The following is a 22,525-nucleotide window of genomic DNA, read 5'->3' as shown; positions in this document are numbered from 1 at the left end:
GAAGTTAATTTTTACCCTCCTGTTTGTATTCAGTTAAACTGTTTATTAAACCAAAAACCCAGTTTCATACATGGTATTGAACCATGAGTGTACCGTATTACTGTCATGGTATATCGGAAGCAATATGTCAGAATAAGAGAGGGTTACATTTCATACGTTTGGTCCTCCTGTGTTTCAGTTGGACCCGGTATCCGGTCCCATTGAGGGAGGTACAGTCGTGACTATTTCAGGCTCTAACCTCGGCCAGAGAGCGGAAGACATTCAGAACTCAGTCACAATAGCTGGGGTCCCCTGCAGTGTCATCCACAGCCGATATGAAGTCTCCTCAAGGCAAGTTGTTGGTACACACCTGAACATAAACTGCTTTTTTTTTTCTCCATGTTTTTCAATTGGATGTCTTCATCTTGTAGGATAGTGTGTGAGACTACAAGCAGTGGAGGAGAGAAGAGCGGCCAGGCCTCAGTCAAAGTGAGGGGAGGAGGACTGGGACTATCTGCTCAGATCTTCAGCTTCCAGGTAAATGCCTTAGTACTCAGAATATTACATGCACAGAAAAAAACTGGTTACTTTGAGAAATCAGGTAACCTTGTGAATTTGTGATAGCACAGCTTATCCTCACAGCACAAATATGTCTGAATTTGATAGTACAATTTTCTTGTTTTTGATTTCTAACTTGTAGTCTTCAGACCCAACCAACGCTGACTCAAGTGACCTCACTTGAGGACATTTATCACACTTCACGCAGCTCCCTCTGCAACAAAAGGCTTGCCTATTTAAGTGCATTTAGACCCACTGAATAGCTACAGAAACTCACGCTCCACCCTTTTAGCGAGCCTGCCTCGGTCTTGCAGGGTTGTATCATTTTGTTAAAGCAAGTAAACAAGCATTTAAAACACAAAGACATCTCTGGGGCATTTTTACACCCAGTTCACAAGCAGCAAATACTTTGAGTCCTTGCACGTTTCCTATCTGAGTTTGGTTCAGCATACACAGTATGAGAACACAGTAATCACTCTTGGGTGTGGACCAAAACAATCTGCACACACCAAGACGTCACTGAGAAGGGAGTCCCTTGGGATTTTTTCTAAACTAATCCTGAAATGCCTCATTTGGATAATGTGATGCACCTGCAACTTTAGGAAGCATCTAGAACGATTGTCCCCAAATGTCGCTGTTTATTATGTGTTTGTTTATCCGAGAAAAAGAAAGTGCTTTCCCACAAAAGATCTCTGAGTAATTAAGGGAAAGACAGCTCCCACATGGCTTTTTGCTAATTAGACTTTACTTGAAATTGTGCTGTGTGAAATGTCATTGCACCACTGCACTGCAATAAAGTAACAGCACGTCTCCTTAATTGCATTACAGTCAAAGAACTGTAGGTTTGACAACAGCCTTAATTAATAGGCCCAAGTGACACGCAAATGGATTGTTTTATTGCTGCTGCAAGGCAACATGCTAGTGTTTCCCGGAATGCTCCGGTGTCTCCTTTTTATCTTCTCAATAAATCACCCGCTCAGAATCGGATTATTGATTAAACTTTTTCCTCTCCCTCTCTATTTCTCTTTCTCTTGTGCATATGTGCATCTCATTTGTTTTAATCTTTCTTCTACTCATCTCTCCATCACCAGGATCCCGCACTAAGCAGCATCTTCCCCCAAAGAGGGCCCAAGGCCGGGGGCTCCTCCCTCACCATCAGAGGCCGGAGACTGAGGACCGGACACCCGAGTGAAGTCAGCATCCTAATCGGGGGAGTGCCTTGTATTGTGTAAGTGTCTCTCATTGACCATGCATTAAGAGTATGAGTGTACATTTAAGAGTTATAAAAGCAAACATTCTCTTTGTGTAGCAGAATGATTTGTGTTTAGTATAAAATGACTAGAAAGTGGTTAAAAATGTAAAAAGAAAAAAATGTCTGCCTTTGTTCAGGCTGAGCATCCAGGAGGATCAGATCAGCTGTCTGACCAGAGGCAGCAACAGAACAGGAGAACATGGCATCGTTGTGCGGTTTGGTGGCACAGAGCGACACCAACAGGGCTTGGTGTATCATTACACCCCCAACCCCAACATCTCAATGGCTACTCCGTCGAAAAGTTTTCTCAGGTGGTTATCAGTCTCAATAGAGCAATCTTTAGGGCATTCAAATATTTCCGATCCATTGTATAACATTCCTGCATGTTACACTGGTTATTGCTGTGGTGGTACTGTTCCCTTAGAGCAAGACAATCCCAGCTCTATCTTAAGCTTATGGCCTGGATGCAGTTCAAAGTTAAGGTTTAAGTTTTACTATTTAAACAAAGCTATTAGGCAGTCTAGATTAGTGACTAGCCAGAAAGCCTCTACTTGTGCTTTTGCTCAGGCGTTTCAGAGGCTGAAAGCTTAGTGTGGTAGCTCAGGATGCTGGTTCGTTTGTAGAAACATTTGCAAGCGATGATCATGTCTTACAGCTAAATGCTGAGTTTTGCTTTCCTCCTTTGTTAAAGTTACAGGAAACTTGTTAGAATTTATACTAAGAATCCTTGTCAACCAGTTCAGCAGCGTAAAACACTTTCTTTTGAGCGCTTTCTGTAAATTTGAGTAAATACTAAATTTAAAGGTTGAAGGTGGTGAAGCAAAGTTTTGAGTTTTGAGGTCCCGGTGGCCACATGTAACAGGCTTACGTAATAATCAATGTCTGTTTTTTAATTGTCACATGGAATGTAATGAATTCATTCTTTTCTTCCACTATCCCCTGCAGCGGAGGCCGAATCATCCGAGTTTCTGGTCAGAACCTAGATGTGGTCCAAGAGCCGAAAATGAGGGTCACCCTCAGTCCTCCTGATACTCTCCCTCCCAGGAGGAAAAGGAGCTTCAAAGGGAGGAATGAACAAAGCCTGAACAGAGGGCAGGATCGCCAGCATCTACTGAAGAGATGGAGGAGGATCGTCCCCGAGGCGGACTGCCCAGAGGGCACACTCTGTCATGTCAAGCAGGTAGGAAATTGGAGTAGAGAGTACTCGTCGTCTAGCTATGTGGATAAGCCAGGGCTGTCAAAGTTAAAACGATAACGCAGATTTGTTTGATTATCCAAAGACCTTTAACTAACACATTAACACAGTTTCTGTTCTGCTGACTAGTATGGACTGCAGTGGGCTGTAGACTAGGCATGGGCCGGTACATGATTCTGACGGTACGATACACTTCAGGAAAAATATCACAGTTTGCAATTACAGCTTTAAAATTTATTATTTTTTTAAATGTCTGGATTCTTCTCCATTGAACACAATGCATTCTATTTTTAAGCACACTGGCAGGGATTCCTATTACTAAACTGCAGTTTCTCTCCTCGACCACTCACAACAAACAGCTCATACCTTAGGAACGGTACAAACCGCGGTATATCTTGAAACCGGTAACTAGCCCATGCCTACTGTAGACTGGAATTTTCTGACCTATACATTCTACTGGATATCTTTGGTTTGATCGCAATTAACTATGGACAATCATGCAATTAAATCACGACTAAACATTTCAATAAATCGACAGCCTATTTTTTTTTTTTTTAAGTTGTCATAAATACAATTCATCATGGAGAATTGTGCTGGTGATCATTATTTTCTTTTACAAACTAATATTTATTTTATGCCCCTAATACACATAACCTCATTGTTCCTGTGCTCCCCTCCAGTACGAGTCGCTCTGCACAGTGAACGGCTCCTCCCTCATCTTGTGTCCGACTCCGGCAGTGGGTCCAGAGGCCAGGAGGGCCAGGGTCAGAGTTCATTTCCTGCTGGACAGCCTCCATTTCGACTTCAGCACCGTGGGGAATGAAGCCTTCAGCTATGAACCCAACCCGCAGCTCTACCTGCTGAACCAGAACGATCCCAGCAAACCATACCACCACAAACCGGGCAGCATCATCTCTGTTGAGGTGGGTGCCGACAACTTCACTTCTTTCTACTCCAAACTGTGTTTAAGAAACAGCCCCCAGTGTATGAGCCAGTCTCCAGTGTTACAATTATCAACACTGAGATTTCCTACATAGATAGTGAATATTGCAGTATAACTCCAACTAGAGCTGTAACGATTCCAAATTTTGCTGTACAATTATTTGCTTCAGAAATAGTTGTGCTTAACAATATAACTGTCCCTTTCAGTCAAATTAAAAAAATATTAATTTTTGTTAGAGCCTGTCCAATATATCAGCAGGCCAATATTAGGCAAAAAAAGAAGAAACATTTATTTTAAAAATGTTTTTCAAATAAATTAAAAAAATATTATTTTTTTAAATTAATATTTAAAAAATAAAATAAAAACTGATGATTTTGATGATGTTATGAGTGTTGCCGTTTTCCACCAGAGGGCGCTCTACAACGTCCTTGTTGGCAACACTCTGATTATCTTATATTTTTGTGTGTTTTTGTTTAAAGGATTTTAAGTTTGTTTTTAAGTAATGTTAGGGAAATCTGTTTATGTTTTGTTACACGTTTCTGGATAATATTTTTTAAAATATATATTGGCCAATATATCGGTATATCGTATTTTTTTTTAACCAAATATTTGTATCGGTCTTAAAAATCCTTTATCGGCCGGGCTCTAATTTATGGATGTAAGAATTGTTACAGGCCTAACTCCAACAGGTCATGCTGTATGTCATGTTGCGTCTTTCCCCTGTAGGGCGAGAACCTGGATCTAGCCATCTACAAGCATGAGGTGGAGGCTCGGATCGGGGCGGGGGTGTGCTCGGTGAAGACCCTGACCCACAACCACTTGTACTGTGAACCTCCAGCTCAGCAGCCCTCAGTCACAGCCAGCAAGAAACAGGACGGCATGGACGGTCTTCCTGAGTTCACAGTAAGTAAATGTCATGTGAAATGTGCAGCCCGGGACTCTGGGTAGGTTAATAATTAGGAATAGGAATAAAAGCCAATTCATGTTTCTGCGTTAAATCAACGCCATGGGTAAGTACGTAGGTACGTGGAGATACCTGGCCTAGGCAGGACCCTACGCCGTAGCCGGACGTGCACTAGAGAGACATTTTTTAGGGACTGTAGTCAGTCTCACTGTTAACGTGACATGGACGGATAGTTGTGTTACTTGTGTTATTATTGAATTATTGAGACAAGGGGAAGTTAAGGCTATAATAGGCCTATGTGTGTGGTTAACTCAGTTTAAAATGCAGTAATAGATCGCTATCTTTGGTTTGTCTGAATTCCTGTCAGGTATACAGGAGGTATTTGGTCAAGAATACTGTAATATCTGATTTTCTCCCTATCGCCCAGCCCTTCTTAATGTTACTTTCACTTTTTTTCCTTTATTGTGTCAAAAAAGTCTGTAACTGTGCTTTCCAGGTGAGAATGGGGAATCTAAACTTCTCTCTGGGCAGAGTGCAGTACGACAGCCAGGCCCAGTCTACATTTCCTCTGGAGGCTCAGGTGGGGGTCGGGGTGGGAGCCTCCATAGTGGCTCTCATTGTGCTCATCATAGTCCTCATATACAGGTGAACACTTTAATGAACACTGTAATAATTTAACTGACTTTTCCACAACAAGCTGCAATGTACAGTCAGTCATCCATGCTATTATTTCTACACGTCTTATTCTTCCTAACATAGTGCTGCTTTATTTCCTTGCCTAAATGTTGTCTGCATGGTTGTCGTTTTGCCAGGAGGAAGAGCAAACAGGCCATGAGGGACTACAAGAAGGTGCAGATCCAGCTGGAAAACCTGGAGACCAGTGTGAGAGACCGCTGCAAGAAGGAGTTCACGGGTACAGGCCAAGGCGTCTAACTTTTAGAACAATAACATCCCCTAGGCCTGCACAATTAGTCATTGTCAAGTCGATTCACCCTTTTCACGATTTAATTTTAAAATAACTTTAATAATTAAAGAATAATCTTTTTTTAAATGACTTTGATTCTCATTTAATTTTTCGAGCCGACTGCATCACAAACGCTACAACTTTCTTCTGTGAATTTCAAATATAGACTGTATAAAATAGGTTTTAAAGCACATCTCCTGTCCCTTCTCTTCATTGAAGCCTCTATGTCTACAGGCTTGTGGTGATGCGCCATGGGCAATAGGTGCAAAAAAAATGTACTTTTGGTACTGCCAATTTGTTTTGTTTTGTCATAGTCAAAAACATTGTGGCAGAGAATCGTGATATCAATTCTAAGATTAAAAAAAATCGCATATCATATTTTTCCCTGACTCGTGCAGGCCTAACATCCACTCAATAATTGTCCCAACATGTGGAACATACTCTACACAAACTGAAGCCTCCTTTCCTTTTACCCTCCTTCAGACCTGATGACAGAGATGATGGACATGTCCAGTGATTTGGTGGGCTCAGGGATTCCCTTCCTGGATTACCGGGCATATGCCGAGCGCATTTTCTTCCCTGGCCACCGGGAGTCGCCCCTGAGACGAGATCTGGATGTCCCTGAGAGTCGAAGGCAGACCGTGGAGCAAGGGCTGGTTCAGCTGTCCAATCTGCTCAACAGTAAACTCTTTCTCACCAAGGTCCGCCAGCATGGTTATGTTTGTTTTGTTCTTAACTAAAGATTATTAAATAAAGGGTTTGTCTTTTAAGGTGCACTGAAGAGCCGTTCACAACCACATTACGCCGAGGGGAACAGTTTGTTATTGGGAAAGATCTTCCCATCCTTTTTCCCACTCATACAGTTGCATTAAATGTTTTTGTGTAGAAAGTGTAATATTGATTTTTTTTAAGTACTCTGCATTTTCCAATAACTTGCTCTTAGATGAGGCACTTTTTCTTGACATCTTCTTGTCTCCGTTGTGTCTCCAGTTTATTCACACTCTGGAGGTACAGCGGACATTCTCCCCAAGGGACCGGGCCTATGTGGCCTCTCTGCTGACTGTAGCCCTGCATGGAAAACTGGAGTACTTCACAGACATCCTGAAGACATTGCTCAATGACCTAGTGGACCAGTATGTGGCCAAGAACCCCAAACTGATGCTGAGGAGGTGAGAGTAAAGTCTGTCGCCCAATTTATCAAGGTATCTCTTCCACAGGTGCTTTCTTCATCCATCCATTGCTTTCTTTTCCTTCTCCAGAACGGAATCAGTGGTTGAGAAGCTTTTGACAAACTGGATGTCCATCTGTCTGTTTACCTTCCTGAGGGTATGTACACTCATATTTTACACCTGACCCGAGAACAGTGAGTGAGGATTAATCCTGTTTTATTTGATTAGGTAAAAGAAATTATATATTTTATCTTATCTACTCCTTTATTTATCTATTGACCACTTCTAACCACCCAGGTTGAGAACCACTCATTAACAGTCTGACTGTTATAATGGTTAACAGTCATCATAGCTGTCATTATATTTTATTGTATCTATGTACTAGTTAAAGGTGGTGACGGCACTTCTCGTTGACGTTCAAAGTTTTTTCAAACAAAACGAGGCTAGCTCGCCCCCGCCCCCTCCCTTCCGTGCTTCCACACACTAGCCCCCAAAACAAACAATGACTCTCCATTGTATAAAGTAAACAAAAAAATCATAAAAATAAAATATACAAATAACCAATCTGTTGAGTTACAAACACTTTACATTTAAAACACGTGTTACATAATTCAACATTTAAGCCGGAACAAATGCAGTTCAGTTCTGCCTCCACTGACAGGGTGTCCAATCCTGGCTGCTCAGAAGCAAAGGGGAGCACTCGGTCAGGACACTGACTGAATGAACGGCTTTTAATAAAATTCGTCAGTGTTGTTGGATGTTGTTGACCTTCCATTTTTATGCTTGGCCAGGAATCTGCAGGGGAGTCCTTCTACATGCTGTTTAGAGCAATAAAGCACCAGGTGGACAAGGGACCTGTGGACGCGGTGACAGGAAAAGCCAAGTACACACTGAATGACAACAGGCTGCTGCGAGAGGACGTGGAGTACCACACGCTGGTCAGAACACACATACAGTAGATACAATAGACATTATGTTAAAACAGGCAGGGTTGTGGTACAATGTCAGATTAATGACAATACAATCAAGGATTTTTTTTTTATTATCTTAACACCTGCTTCACCTCGTGGAGTTTTGGGTGGTATAGTGCTCGTGCCATCTACAGTATGATCTGGTTGTGCACTTTCACTTCATGCCTTAGCAGATCAGTTACTTCTCTTTAAAATCTGCCCTTCCTGCTTAGTAAATCTGCCATCATAATAGCAACGCGCCAAGGTACATCTGTGCTTGGCTTTTAAAGGGAATGGGACCTGACACTCTGATTGGTTTATTGATTGTTAAGCCCAAAACACACCTGTTATTAATTAAGACACTAAGTACAACCCATTTGGACCATGCGGCTGGCGCACAGACCTTTTTTCTGCCGTGAAACTAGTAAAAGTGGATTCAGACGTGCCCTAAACGCACCTGCGCCAGGTGCTTCACGCCATCCTTAAAATATGGCCCTCTGAGTTTTTCTTCCCAAATTCAAATTTGAAAGACTAAATTAAGGTGATAAGTTTTACTCAAACCACTACGGACAACTGCACACACTTGAACGCTTCCCCACAATCTAAAATTCTGTTTAGCAGCATTCCAATATTTCTACCAATAATCAGCCCTCCCGTTCATCTGTCCAGACCCTAAATGTTGTGATGCCAGCTGCCTCTGCCAACGGAGGCGCGACCACTCAGACGGTACCGGCCAAAGTCCTGGACTGTGACACCATCACCCAAGTGAAAGAGAAACTTCTTGAACAAACCTGGAAGGGAACCTCCTTTTCCCAGAGGCCACACATTGACTCATTACATCTTGGTAAATCCAGTCTCTTTCACAAAACCATGCTTCTCTTTAGACTAGTAAGTAATGATGTAAGTCAGATAGAGCACTCATTCACTATAACTGGTGGGCTAGTTTCCATTTTGACTGCTCCAAATGTATTCTGCACAAATCATGCTTTAATCCGCAGGCTATTCATTTTTTTATATTATAAAATAGGATTAGAGTACTCAAACGTAAATGGTTAAATCTTTTGATCAAAGAATTTCCAGGCCTTTCCATGTGCACCTGGATTACCAAAACAGATGAAAACCATTTCCTCAAATATAATATATGCTGTAGTATTCTTGAAGAAAAAAAAAAGCATTAGCATGGGGTTAGATCAACATTTTTTCCCCTCCAGAGTGGCGTGCAGGTGTTGCGGGTCACCTAATCCTATCAGATGAGGACCTGACATCCGTAGTGCAAGGTTTATGGAAGCGCCTTAATACACTGCAACACTACAAGGTAAGCGCAAGTAAAACCAAAACTAGCATACTTATACATATAAAACATGCATGTTGATTGTTTTGTGACAGCTGTGATACCACTGTGCAATTGCAGGTTCCTGATGGTGCAACGGTTGCCCTCGTCCCCAGGAACAACAAAAATCACCTCCATGACAGCCACGATTATATGCCTGGAGAAAGTGAGTCTTGTGCACGTTTTTTGAGGATTGTACACACAGTAGGGATTTACACAAATACGTTATTCAGATACGAAACAGTTAGGAAACGGAACGTCTCATAGACAAATGGGCATCTGGGACTCCTCACATAATATATCCAACCTCCAGTTTTAAAGAAAGGTCAAGCAATATTGCCCAATGCAATTCTGACTTATTTACTCAGACAATTAGCATTCACACAGCCTTATTTTTCCAGTTTTATGGTGGGATTTTAATCCAACAGGCTTTATCATTGTCAGAATTTAAGATCCCGTTTTATGCTCGTTTTCATTGAGTCGTGACATTTTTTAACGTCTTTTCCTAAACACACATTGATATCCAGATGTCTTTAATGTGTGCATGAGCAGCTGTATCCAGATGTAACTACAGGATAAGTGAAGATGCACAGAGTTTAAATAACCAGGGGAGGTCGCTGTCTGACTTCTGTATGCATGTGTTCTGGTGCACTGGATAGTATAAAGGGGGAAGCTGACAGTCAGCAACAAAGGAACCGTAGTTCAACACTTTATTGTCATGTCAGCATAGTTGATTGGAATTCGTTGAAGTGCTAATTCAGGTTATAAAAAACATCACAGAAACAGGAAAAACTATTGTATACAGTTATTTACATGTGCTGTTACATTTGTGATCATTTTATCACTCAGAATATACGTTTGTAGCCCAAAAAAATGTCAAAACACTGAAATTCCCTACACTGGAGAAAACCGCTGGTTATCTCAGGCTCCTCGCCTTTGTTCAGAGCTTTACTAATACCTTGTTTAGTATTTCTTAGCTTGCAGCCATATATATATTTCACAGCCAATATGCTTATTTGATTGTTGTCCCCTTCTACCAGAGACCCCTATGCTGGATGATGGGGAGGAGGGAGGAGTGAGGCTTTGGCATCTGGTGAAATCCAATGAGGAGTCGGAGCTGCCCAAACACAGGAGAGGTAGTCTGAGGGAGAGGGGCGGCGAGAGGGCCAAGGCTATCCCCGAGATCTACCTCACACGACTGCTCTCCATGAAGGTAAAGCGGATTAGACGGTATCCATCAAACAAGGGCCCTTAGCACTCATATTTGAAAAGGTCTTGCATCCACATTCTTTTAATAAAATTATCCAGAGCAACAGTATTGAACTTTGTGTTGCCTCCAGGCAGCAAAGTAGACAACTGGGATCAATCTTTTTAGTTGTTTTTTCTGTTGTGGATTCTCCCCGGTAGATACAGACTATGAAGTGAGTCAGCATGAGATGTTACAGACCAGCAGAGGAGCTGTAGTCCCACCAAAACCGCTCCCCAGAGCACCAGTGGCCAGCAAAATAAATAAATAGATAAGATAAAGTAATAACAGTGATTATAATTAGGGCTGTAAATCACAAGTTTTATCACGACAATACAATATTATATTGATTCTTTGGACAATGATACAATATTTGCTGATATCTTAAAGTCTGTGACGATATGATTCGATTCAATCAATACGAGACGATGTCATCAACGCCTGTTCAACAAACTTACATTTGTAGTACTAAAAAAAAAAGCTACTAAAATTAGATTTGTCAATGTTCTAACCAAGCTCTTCCAGACATTTAAATTATAAACAAGCTATTTTTTAATAGAAAGCTTAAAAATATAATAGGATTCTAAAATAATGGATGGAATAATTGATTGTGGGTCATTGAATCGATGTATTGTTCCAGGTCGATGCAGCCTTACACCTCTAATAATAACAAAGATGATGAAGACTTCAACTATGTTGTCGAAGTCAACAACGATAATGATGGATAGATCTGGTTAATTCATCGCTTCCACTTCCTCTGCTCCATCTCAGGGCACTCTGCAGAAGTTTGTGGATGATTTATTCACGGCGATCCTCAGCACCAGTCGCCCTGTACCGCTGGCCGTCAAATACTTTTTTGACTTGTTGGATGAGCAGGCTCTGCAGCACAACATCACGGACCCCGAAACCATCCACATCTGGAAAACCAACAGGTAACGGGCCGGCAGCAGCTTGGCAAAATATTTGGATGTTTGGAGGCAAGGTTGGAAGACTGGAGGCAGGATACATTCAGAAACCTGTATCTCACTCTAAACGGCATGGTTGTTTTTTTTTTTTTCAAGTTTGTATGTGTGAGGAAACACCAGAAATACAACATAACGTTAGTGTTTTTGTTCATTATATGGACACTTTAAGAAACATTTGAAATGCAGGACACCCTCACCCCACCGCTGTTTCAGTTTCTGATTGATCAGGTAAAGTCCACGTACTCGCACGCCAACACGCGGACTGTATCTGCGGTTACCAAATTGGTTACCAATTATTATGGTTATGATTATCATACATTATGTTTTTTTTTCATTTTGTTAGTGTAAGTGGTACTGGATTCAAATAAAAGAACAGAAATAAAAATATATGTGACTCATACAGATTTGACGGTATTTTATCTCAGAATTCATGCCAAAATCACACATCTACTTTTATAAAATGTTAATATGTTAATTAATAATGAGTTAATATGCACTACGTTTACACCATAAACACCCCTTTACCAGAGTCATGTTGAAGCGGTTGTTTAGTCCTTCCGAGTGTTTTCTTTCTTTAACGTAGAAATATGCTGTCTTAAAATACATTATAATCAGTGGATCACTGTTCACATGTGAATCTACTTTCTTGTCTTGCCAAACAGTTTACCGCTGCGCTTCTGGATCAATATCCTAAAGAACCCCCAGTTCATCTTTGACGTGCAGACCTCAGACCACGTGGATGCTGTGCTGTCCGTCATCGCCCAGACCTTTATGGATTCCTGCACCATCGCCGACCACAAACTGGGACGGGTGAGCTTATCACTTTAGGGCACTGCCAGTGTAATAGAAGAGTATTATTCTATACCACTGTGGCTCTGCTTTAAATAAACACATCCAAAACACTATACTAGCACAATAGGGGGAAATGATATCACTGTACTATACAGTAATACAATAATATGAGTATTTACAGTGCATTCACATCACATCTTTAGGGGGGGGGGGGGGGGGGTCAAAAAGATTGTGTTTTCTTTTTGCGACGATTATTTTCAATATCAATATTTCTTTTTCAATATCAATATTTTTTAGTTATTTAATTTTTAACAATGATTCACCTAAATATTTTCAGTTCATATGGGCGACTCCATCATATCCGTTTCCAGCTAAACCGAAACATAAAATGCAGAAAATCCATATTATGTTCTTCTATACAAATAAAATACATGTCAGACTGACTGACTGACTGACATGTGATGTGCATTCTTTTTTAGAAACGTCTCTTATTCACTTTTTGTTTTTGTTAAAGAAGGAAAAGAAAATTGCAATATGCAATACTATGGAATCGCAATACTTATAGAATCGCAATAAATGAAAATCGCAAATACAAATCGGCACACATAAGAATCCAATCATCTTTTTACATGGATGAAATTCAAATAATACAAATCATCTAATAATGGGCCCTCAAGCTGTGGTTCTCACCTGAAGCATTACATTAACAAAGCTCTATATTTCCTGTTTTATGTGATAATCAGGACTCGTTTCTCGGCTTGTCTTCACAGGACTCCCCCATCAACAAGTTGCTGTACGCCAGAGACATCCCGCGTTACAAACAGATGGTGGAGAGGTAAGAATATGGCAGCCGGTTGCCACACTGACCCACGGCATAAAACACATTCTGGAGGAAAGCGGGGGGAGGGAAGGAAGGAGAGACGGAGGCCTCGGACAATCTGTCAGGCAGACAGAGGCTAGACTAAGCCTGCGAGGCTTCCATGCATGGATGGTCTGAGAGCAGACTGCTGCACTTACTACTGTCTGCTGCACATTAAACCCTGCAGATAACACTGCTGAGTTTTGAAAGCTTAGCTTGACACGATTTTTCTGTACCAAACATACCTGTTCTATAAGCCTAATTAGTCTTATTTAAATTAAAATAAAGATAAACGCTGCAGAAAACTCTGTTTCCGTTCATATTTCCCCACAGTGATATGCTCTAGATTCATCCTATTTTTCACATATATAATTAAACAGCAATCTTTTAAATCACTGCTAAGGGGTGGCTTATGTGCAACCAGAGGAGGTCAGTATAACAAGGCTTTTCGCCTCAGTAATTCTTGCCAAAAGTGAGCCGTAGAGGCAAAATAAAGAGCTGTCCAGAGCAGCTGTTTATCTATATGTAAAGTATTAACCTCAATACAGCACATATACAGTATTCTAGTGTATTCATGTTCATGAGGAAGGTCTGGCAATGCAAGAATAAATCTAACATGACTGAACTTTTTGTTGGACAACCTATAAATTCCAAAAAGCAACTTTTAGCTCTAGTGATGCAGCAATGGTTGTCTGTCTGACTCCCTTGAGTTTGGCTCCTGATGAGCCCATCCTCTGCTGTAAGATTAATTCTATCTTATGTCACTTACGTTATGTAGTTTTCATTATGGCAGTTTCACATAAATGGGTCTGTACTTAGCCTACTGTACTTCTTTATGCAGTCTGCTCTTAGGATGAGGTCAAGGTAGAACAAACTCACACAGTATAATGTAGTGAAATTCAATGACTGTATTTAAAAATGTTAAAATGTGGACGGCTATACATACAGCATCCAGGAAACAAAACTTGTGGGGTGACCACTCTCTGAACCACGAGCCACAACCCCCTAAAAGAAATGCCACCTCGAAGAAATTCAAGACACTTGAGGCATCAAATTTCATTACATTTAAAACACGTGTAGGGTATTCAATCATAATCAATACATAACCTCTTCCTTCTCTCTCTCCCCAGGTACTATGGAGATATCCGTCAGACCATCTCCGCCAGTGACCAGGAGATGAACTCGGCTCTAGCAGAACTCTCTCGTGTAGGTTACCTGTGTTACTTGTTCTCCCATTTTGCAAAAAATATATATATATTTTTTTTTTAGAAATGCTGAACACAAATCATTTCATGTCCTGGACGTTTTCCATCTGGTTGGGTGCCTAACAAGCTAGATGTGGAGTTTGAAATAAAGTATGAATGGCAACCAATGCAGTTTCTATCGGCCTCCAGCCCCCTGCCGTTTCTTCACTTCTCTTGTTTTTACTCTCACAAAACAGAATTATGCTGCTGAGGTCAACTGCCTTGTGGCTTTACATGAGCTGTACAAGTACATCAACAAATACTATGATCAAGTAAGTACAAGGAAAGTACATGAACAACTGATATGTGCTGTGGTTCGCATACATCTTGACTACTTGTACAAACAATAAAATCTCTGAGTGCGGAAAATACAATACCACTGTAGGTGAATATTAATGTATAAGACATAAGCCCCTCCCCCAATAGACACCATTGCTATGCAATTCCAATTTTTTTGTTCTCACATTGCACATATGCACCATGTTATAAAGATAACAGTGGCAAAATTATTTCTTGTTTTTTAAACGATGGGTTGTTGATCACAGAGGTTGACTAAAGCGTCCCAGTTGTAGTTGGTGACTGAATTATTTTCAGCTCAAATGAAAACTGGCAACGGCAGATTCTATCAGCTGCAGTTAACTAGCTAATGAAGCTAACGTTAGCTTCATGAGTAGTTTAAAGAACACCATCTCATCAATGGCAGATTTTATCAGCTGCAGCTAGCCAGCTGATGAAGCTAACGTTAGCTTCATGTGTGGGTTGAAAACACCTTCTCAGACTGTTTCCATCGGGCATGTTTCAAAACATGAATTTTGCAAATGATGCACTTGATAGCTACGTAAGACTGATGCTAATGCTGCATTTTCCAAGTTAGTATCCTCATAAGTTAATGAAACAAGTAGAAGACATGTTGAATATAAAAAAAAATCTTGTTAAAAGATAACCAAGTTAAGCCAGGGGTATGCTCAGTGAACAGTGAACAGAGATACAAGAGAAAATGCTTTTAGGTGAGGACTGACCAATGTACGGAGAATATAAAGCTATTTCCCCGTTAAAACTAGCTGGGGTTGCTGGAGTGGAAATCTCTCCAACTCCAAAGAAAAGCAGGACACAGCTGCTAATTTTACCCTAAACTCTGGGGGCAAGTACTCTGTTTAATCCATTCTGTGCATTTGTTGTTGTTGTTTTTTGGTTTTGTTAAGCTAAAAAATCCAACCACCCTCCAAAATCTTTATAAGCAGAGTGTCACTCTTACTAGAGGCTCATGCACACCATTTCGCCATTTAGAGAAAACTACAGCTTGACAAATCGGATGTGCCTAGTCACAGCTGCTAAGCTACAACTGGACATTAGCTGTTCTGGGGAGGGGTTTAGCAAGTTGTCAATTTCATATATTCTAATTGATAAATATATACGTATATACACATATATATTCTGTATATCCATATGTGTATATACTGTGTGTGTGTGTGTGTGTGTGTGTGTGTGTGTGTGTGTATATATATATATATATATATATATATATATATATATATATATATATATATATATATATATATATATATATTAATAATAATAATAAATATATCAAATTCCCTTAGCCCTAATGTTCACTCATAAAAGGATAAGCTCTTTAAGGTAATTACACAATATTCCAAATCTATATTTCTTATGAATTTCCCACATTCTTTCCATTATCCGTCAGATTATCACAGCCCTGGAAGAGGACTCCACAGCCCAGAAGATGCAGCTTGGTTACAGGCTCCAACAGATAGCTGCTGCTGTAGAAAACAAAGTCACAGACCTATGACCCAAAGGATGGGAGTTTTTGGTTTTTTTTTACCTGGAAAAGAGGACAATAATGGGGAAAAAAGTATTTTCCTTTTTTTTTTTTTAAGACGAAGGAGGACAAGAATCATTATGGCACATACTGGGATTTCCATCATTTTAGAAAAACGGATTTTTAATGACTCAAGAAATTATCTTAAAAGGGATCACTGACACTGGCCATTTTTCCTTTTCCGTATCCAGGGGCCACAGTACGACTCCCTTGACATTACCACAGGTCTTAACACTGGGAGGAAAGTGGCCCTGCCCTGCAGGGAAACCACAAGGAATTGTGAAATGAAGCACATTGTGTCCCATGTTGATTTCAACCTAAAGAGAGACATAAGAAAAGAGACCTTTCTGTTTTTCCTCTGCGTCTACAGCACGCGTCTCTGTGGACTCGAAGATTTGGTTGACAGACAGCACTGAACATTCCGGCAAGTTTACAGCTCTACTTCTTAGTGCTCTGCTGAGGAATGGATGCAGTGGGTGTGCTGGATGAGAAACCGTTGACGAGGCGGCGAAAGGAAAAGGGGGACTTTAATGTCGACAGCTGTGGAGTTTTCTACTACATTATGTCAAAGTCTTACATAAAGGACAAACCGAAAATGGCAATGAGCTGCCTGAGCAACCGCTTAACGTATTTGAAGACTGTTTTCATTCTGCTTTTAGCTTCCCTCAATCATTCTACCAAGTCTTACTCAATGACGTTTCATTAGCTGTTATTGGATAGTTTGTCATTCTGTGTTTCCTCGTATAGGCTTTATTTTTTTAATTGTTTGAGCTTTGCAACGCCAGTTGTCCTTTTAATGCGATATGTAGATGCTGCCTATAATTGAAGCTGAAAAGCAGTGTTTTGTACAAGTGTGGATTTTCATTTGTTGAGGACGTAGTCCTAACCGGATTTCCTCTCCTGATGACCTACTGCTATTGTGAACGTTCCTTTTCTTAGGTAATGTTCCGCAAATGTTGGTATCATTTTTGTAAACAGTTGTTTTTATACATATTACCCCAGACAATTTGGCAGAGGTTCTTATAGCTAACTCATTAACCGTTCCGTCCTCAAGAAAACCATGAAAGTAAGATCATTACATATAGAGAAAATCCGTAACAGCACTGTAATCTGTAGTAATTTATTGACAATAGGTGATCTTATCACCTATGAAAGACCAAGCTTGACTTTATTTATTAAACGATTAAATGCACAAATAACTAAATAGTGAGGAACATTTTTTTTCTGCCACTCCAGTATTTATTCCCCTTCCCTGTTTTCCATTAGTGTAACTTTTTTTTTCTCCACAGGATGTGTTTTTTTTTTTTTTTGCGTGATCATGTTTGCAAATATCACAGTTGTTTTTAAAGTGGAACTATGCAGTTTCTTTTTGCCTAATTTACCTTAACTGAACAGTTTCAGAGTCACTGGAATGGTTATATGACTTTTTTCAAGTTTAACGGTGGTCGTCTCGCTCCCCCCTAGCGCCTGTGAGCGGAAAAACCACCCATGCAACTTTTTGGCTGGCGAGTTTTTTTACACTATCATCATGGCTGAGCCAGCAAAAAAGAAACCAGAAGCTAGGAGAGCAATGTCAGAGGAACAGAGAAAGAGGAAACTGTGGACTGAACGGGAGGGAGCTCTATTGAGAAACCTGCGAGCAAAAAGCGAACTGTGAAGAACTGGCCAAAACTGCAGAGCGCCCCTATAAATTGGTTTGTCCTATTCATTCTTTTTATTCAGTTTTCTTTTATTTAAGTCAGGTTCGACCTTCCATATGTCTAAGATATTTTTCTGCTATCGTATGCAGTATACTGTACGTTTATATTCCACTTTTGGATTTACAATTTGTCCATGCTGTCAGTACGTGATTTGTTATCTCGTCCCCACTTTAATACACCAAGGTCCCATTTTGCAATTGAAGTCAAGTGTGTAACTCTTACTAATAGCCTTTAATATTATGGGATTTTTCATGCTGAAGGACATGGAGTAAACCACCGTCTCCACTGGATGGTTGTTGGAGCAGGATGGCTGCTAATTATCAGTTCTTCACACAAACCTTTTCACACCGACAGAGACACTGGGCCCTGATTCTGAGCTTTAATTAGCGAGTTTTTGGTGTCAAAGCGGATGCCTGATCCGTGTAACGGCAGAGCAAAGCTGCACTTTATTATCTTTTAGAAATTAGACTTAAATCCGATAATATGATTAATAATGTTCCCTGTTGCTCCGGGATACCACATGGGAAACACTTTTACCAGTTGTTTTTTTCCCCCAATTTAATTTATTTTGTATTTATTCTATTGCATATGTCGTTGGATATTGTTTTCCGACATATGAAATAATAGTGGTTATGGGCCTCTAAATCAGATGCTACATCATCTTTAGTTTTTTGTGTTTTTAAAGAGAAAAAGTGAAGGCGAGAAACTTTCTGCAAACTTTTTTTTATATTATGGTGTTTCTTTTTGTCCGTTGAATGTTATATGAATGTTATGTTATGTTATAGTCGTGAGGACAAGTCAAAATCCAACAAGTCAAAATCCAAATTCTGTTACAGGTTGAATCTCTCCTTTTTAATATGTTGCAACAATTTTAGAAGCAATAGTGAAATCAGATTGTTTTCCTTGTTACAAGCGATTATTTTGTACATTCAAAAAAAAAAAAAAACTTTGCACATTGGTGTTGCTTGTGGCTTACTCGTGTATGCAAAGCTCAGTTCTGATGTTTGACCTTGTTCCTGTAGATACGTACTGCTCTTAAGTAATCCGGAATTTAGTGTTCTCTTACTAATTGATAGGATGAACCTAACAACAACTTGATGTGATGCAATAAAGTGGTCCCGATGGTAAGGAATGTCTGAATTTATTTTGCTGTTAGTTCTCCCCCCCCATCCAAACACACACCCATACTTTTCAAAATCCGTGTTGTGGTGTCGTCGCCCCCCCCCCCCCCCCCCCCCCCCCCCCCCCCCCCCCCCCCCCCCCAACATTATATCATTTATAAGTGTCAGTGATTGGTTCCTGTTATTTATTTTTAAATATTTTCATTTTTTTTAAACCATAAAGAAAGTAATACATATTTCTCTTATACATAGTTTAGTAGCCTACAATTCTTTCTGGCATAATTTATCATTATGGTCAAATCATTTCCTGGATATAGTATCACCATAGTCCCTATTAATGTATGGAGAAATGCAGGAAATGGGTTAAAATCAAAAACATGTCTTCTGGTGGAGGACACACACCCAAACACACACCACACACACACACCACACACCACACACACACACACACACACACACACACACACACACACACACACACACACCCTAATCCAAAGAAGTATGTGGGACAAAGAGCACTGTACTACTGCTGTATTTTCAAAGTAACATAAGGCCATTTGCAGCCATGACCAATGCTATAATTTACTGTACACCTGTGCATTTCCTTCTGTGAAATGTCAAAATGAAAAGGGCCAATCGAAAAGAGGTATGCCTATGCATTTTATAAAGACACAATTGTTTTTATATATTAAACCCCAGACAATTTGACAAAGGTACACTGCATTTTAGAAAGATGCTTGCAGTTTTGTCATTAGCAAGTACTTACTAATTCCAGGCTATCCCTGTTTGCTGACCTACTGATGGGAACTCCATATTTGGGCATCCTCTGCTTATAAAGTATGAGCACCTGTCACACACAGCTGGTAATACTTAACCATGCATGGGCTGATCCTAAATAATTCAAAATCCGTTTGTGCAAAGGCAACAGTTAAAAATATCTGTGTCAGAAGACTATTCGTAAAACAGATTAACATTCATGTGACAGCCAACGTTGGAGTGTCCAGTAACAACTGAAGGTTTGATTTCTTTTTTTGTATGGTTGGAGGGTGATGAAATCTCAAATCTGTGATATGTGGGCACCCAACACAGTGTATGAGTGTGTTCAAGAGCTTAAGTAGGATCAGTTACCAATTAGCAGCAGCATCGTAGCAAATGAATGCAGGCCACATTTCACTCTAGACGAGTGGGGGTCAGATAGGCCAAATGGAAGGAGAGGCAGAGTGTGTGTGTGTGTGTGCATGCGTACGTGTATAGTATTTGGATATGTGTGTGTATGTGTGTGCATACACATGTATAGTATATGGTGATGTGTGTGTATGTGTAAACTTTTTACGTGATGTATCATTGAGTGTGTCTTCCACTGATGGTATGATGCTGTTTGGTAGTGTTGTTCCTCCAACACTTACAACAAATTATTTATTTATGGTTTTGAAGAACTTCATAACTACAAGAAGAAGAATATAAATCAACCAGCTGCCTTCACCCGTTATTATGTGTTTAGTGTTATGTCTGGTTATATCATGAGATGCGAACTAAGTATGAAATGTCAGAGGTAAAACTGGAGCAAAATATATTGTGATGCAAACCTCTTTTATCAACTGATACGTCTCCCCTACTAACCCAGTGATCTAGATCCATGCAGGTGCTGTTTGGATGTCTCTCAACACACACAGACACACACACACGCTTTCTGCTCATGTAGGAAGTCTGTAAATGAAAAATAGTAACAGCCAGCATAGGCTTTTCAGCTTAAGACTGGACCAACATTAATCAGTAGTAGCAGGACACAAGAGGATTCACCAAAAACAAAACTAAAAAAAAACATACTCTAATACGATGCATTACAACAGCCCAGAAAAGACAGCTTAGTTATTTTTGAAACTTTGTATCATAAACTGTACGTAGGTTGACCATTGAAAATGTACCATCCCCACTAACAATAGTCTCACTATAGACTGCAGTTAACTTCACAACTCTCAGGGCAAACAAGTGTTCATGTCAGTCATTCATTGAGATTTAATAAAAAAAAAGTTGCTCCTTGGCTTCTCATTAGCCATATTTTAATATAGCGCCATCTTATGCAACGGTGCCTAGGCAAAATGGCCTCAGGAAGGAACTTGTTTTGGTGGAATGTGTACATTCAAAGGTTGCTTCAGTGGGAAACAGAAAATTCTGATTGGACAGAAAGTCTAGCAGGCTGTCTGGATTTACCCACCAGTAAACCTAGTCCTCATAAATCCACCGGAGTTTAAAATTCCAACACAAAGAAAGCCTAAGGTAAGGAATGAGGGACATCCGGCGGAATTTCCAGCGTGACCTGAACAACCCGGGAAATTCAACGTTGTCCATATATCCTAATAGGCTGTAACCCAGTTAATCTAAATGTGCCTAATTTGAAATTCTTTTTTGCAACATTTTGACATGCACATGTGTTAATACGAAAGAGGATTAGTGCCACTGGTGAAAAATGTATGTGAGTTCTGTCTTTATTCTCAGAATCTTGACTTTATTCTAAGAATTCTAAAATTTAAAGTCAGAATCCTGACTTTTTTTCTCAGAATTTTGAATTCTGACTTTTTTTTTCTCAGAATTCTGTCTTTAATCTCAGAATTGAAAAAGTCAGAATTCTGAGAAAAGAAGTCAGAACTCACATACATTTTTCACCAGTGGCACTAATCCTCTTCCGTATGTTAATCAATGCTGGTTAAAGCTGGATTAAAAAAAAAAATCTTATTATGTGTTGAAATTAAAACCATGTTGGTTACAAGCCCACAATGCGAGTCCTCCACTTCAGCCAGTGTGCTGTATTGTCGGAATAGTTAAGAGACCCACATAAGGACCTGGGATAACACGTCATCTGACTATGAACAGTTATCCCCGTGAGGTCGAGAGGCCCTCAGTATCTGAGAGGTGAAGGATAAGCGTTCTCACATTTAAGTCCCATCACACCCAACACATGCACAAACACACATCTCACCTCATTTTTTTCCCCCCGTCAACACCATCAATTCTCTCTTTGTCTCAGTTCTCAGTGCTGTGTTACCCAGCAGCCCTTTGGCTTGGCCATATCAGCCAGGGAATCTTGTGCCGTGTCAGAGAGGGAGTGTTAACAGTGTGGTGTTGGCAACAGAGAGCAGAGACGCAGGCTTTGGGAAGTGGAAAGTATTCTGAAGATGTGTGTCCACACACACACACACACAGTTTGAAACTAGTGCATGTATATTTAGAAAAATGTCACCATGTGTTTTCAGGCAGAATGTGTTTTTCCACTTCATCAAAAAAAACTTTACAGTGAAAACTTTGTTAGTTTGCATGTAAACTATATGGGTTTTATGGGTGCAGTTTATATGTGATTATTTAGCGGAAAAGTCCTTTTATATTATAGTTAACACTTCTTCACATCTGGGATCCATCTCTTAAAGTGCCAGTGTCTAATGGCTAACATTACAGATAAGAAAAGACAGGAATGGATTGAATGAAAATAAAGAATAAAAGAACCTTCTCAGTTGACCTT

At 40.1% G+C, this 22,525-nt stretch overlaps 1 protein-coding gene across 1 annotated transcript in view; it reads left to right on the top strand.

Moving 5' to 3' along the window:
* LOC116691872 (plexin-B1) overlaps window positions 1-19,014 on the top strand; it is a 66,450-nt gene extending 47,436 nt beyond the window's left edge. Inside the window, exons 16-38 of the mRNA XM_032519757.1 lie at window positions 179-330; window positions 411-516; window positions 1,629-1,765; window positions 1,927-2,100; window positions 2,735-2,969; window positions 3,665-3,907; window positions 4,654-4,830; window positions 5,328-5,476; window positions 5,644-5,744; window positions 6,279-6,496; window positions 6,786-6,964; window positions 7,055-7,121; window positions 7,756-7,902; window positions 8,584-8,758; window positions 9,126-9,229; window positions 9,326-9,410; window positions 10,285-10,457; window positions 11,262-11,422; window positions 12,118-12,265; window positions 13,018-13,082; window positions 14,237-14,312; window positions 14,548-14,622; window positions 16,056-19,014. Of these exons, the coding sequence (XP_032375648.1) occupies window positions 179-330; window positions 411-516; window positions 1,629-1,765; window positions 1,927-2,100; window positions 2,735-2,969; window positions 3,665-3,907; window positions 4,654-4,830; window positions 5,328-5,476; window positions 5,644-5,744; window positions 6,279-6,496; window positions 6,786-6,964; window positions 7,055-7,121; window positions 7,756-7,902; window positions 8,584-8,758; window positions 9,126-9,229; window positions 9,326-9,410; window positions 10,285-10,457; window positions 11,262-11,422; window positions 12,118-12,265; window positions 13,018-13,082; window positions 14,237-14,312; window positions 14,548-14,622; window positions 16,056-16,160 (3,252 nt within the window). The 3' untranslated portion in view covers window positions 16,161-19,014. The remainder of the gene's footprint in view (window positions 1-178; window positions 331-410; window positions 517-1,628; window positions 1,766-1,926; window positions 2,101-2,734; window positions 2,970-3,664; window positions 3,908-4,653; window positions 4,831-5,327; window positions 5,477-5,643; window positions 5,745-6,278; window positions 6,497-6,785; window positions 6,965-7,054; window positions 7,122-7,755; window positions 7,903-8,583; window positions 8,759-9,125; window positions 9,230-9,325; window positions 9,411-10,284; window positions 10,458-11,261; window positions 11,423-12,117; window positions 12,266-13,017; window positions 13,083-14,236; window positions 14,313-14,547; window positions 14,623-16,055) is intronic.
* Window positions 19,015-22,525: the final 3,511 nt, after the last annotated feature.

Source organism: Etheostoma spectabile, chromosome 7 (genome assembly GCF_008692095.1).
Source record: "Etheostoma spectabile isolate EspeVRDwgs_2016 chromosome 7, UIUC_Espe_1.0, whole genome shotgun sequence".
NCBI classification, from domain to species: Eukaryota; Metazoa; Chordata; class Actinopteri; order Perciformes; family Percidae; genus Etheostoma; species Etheostoma spectabile.
Note: the sequence above shows the minus strand (reverse complement) of the source record. Positions and strands in the feature narration are given on the sequence as shown.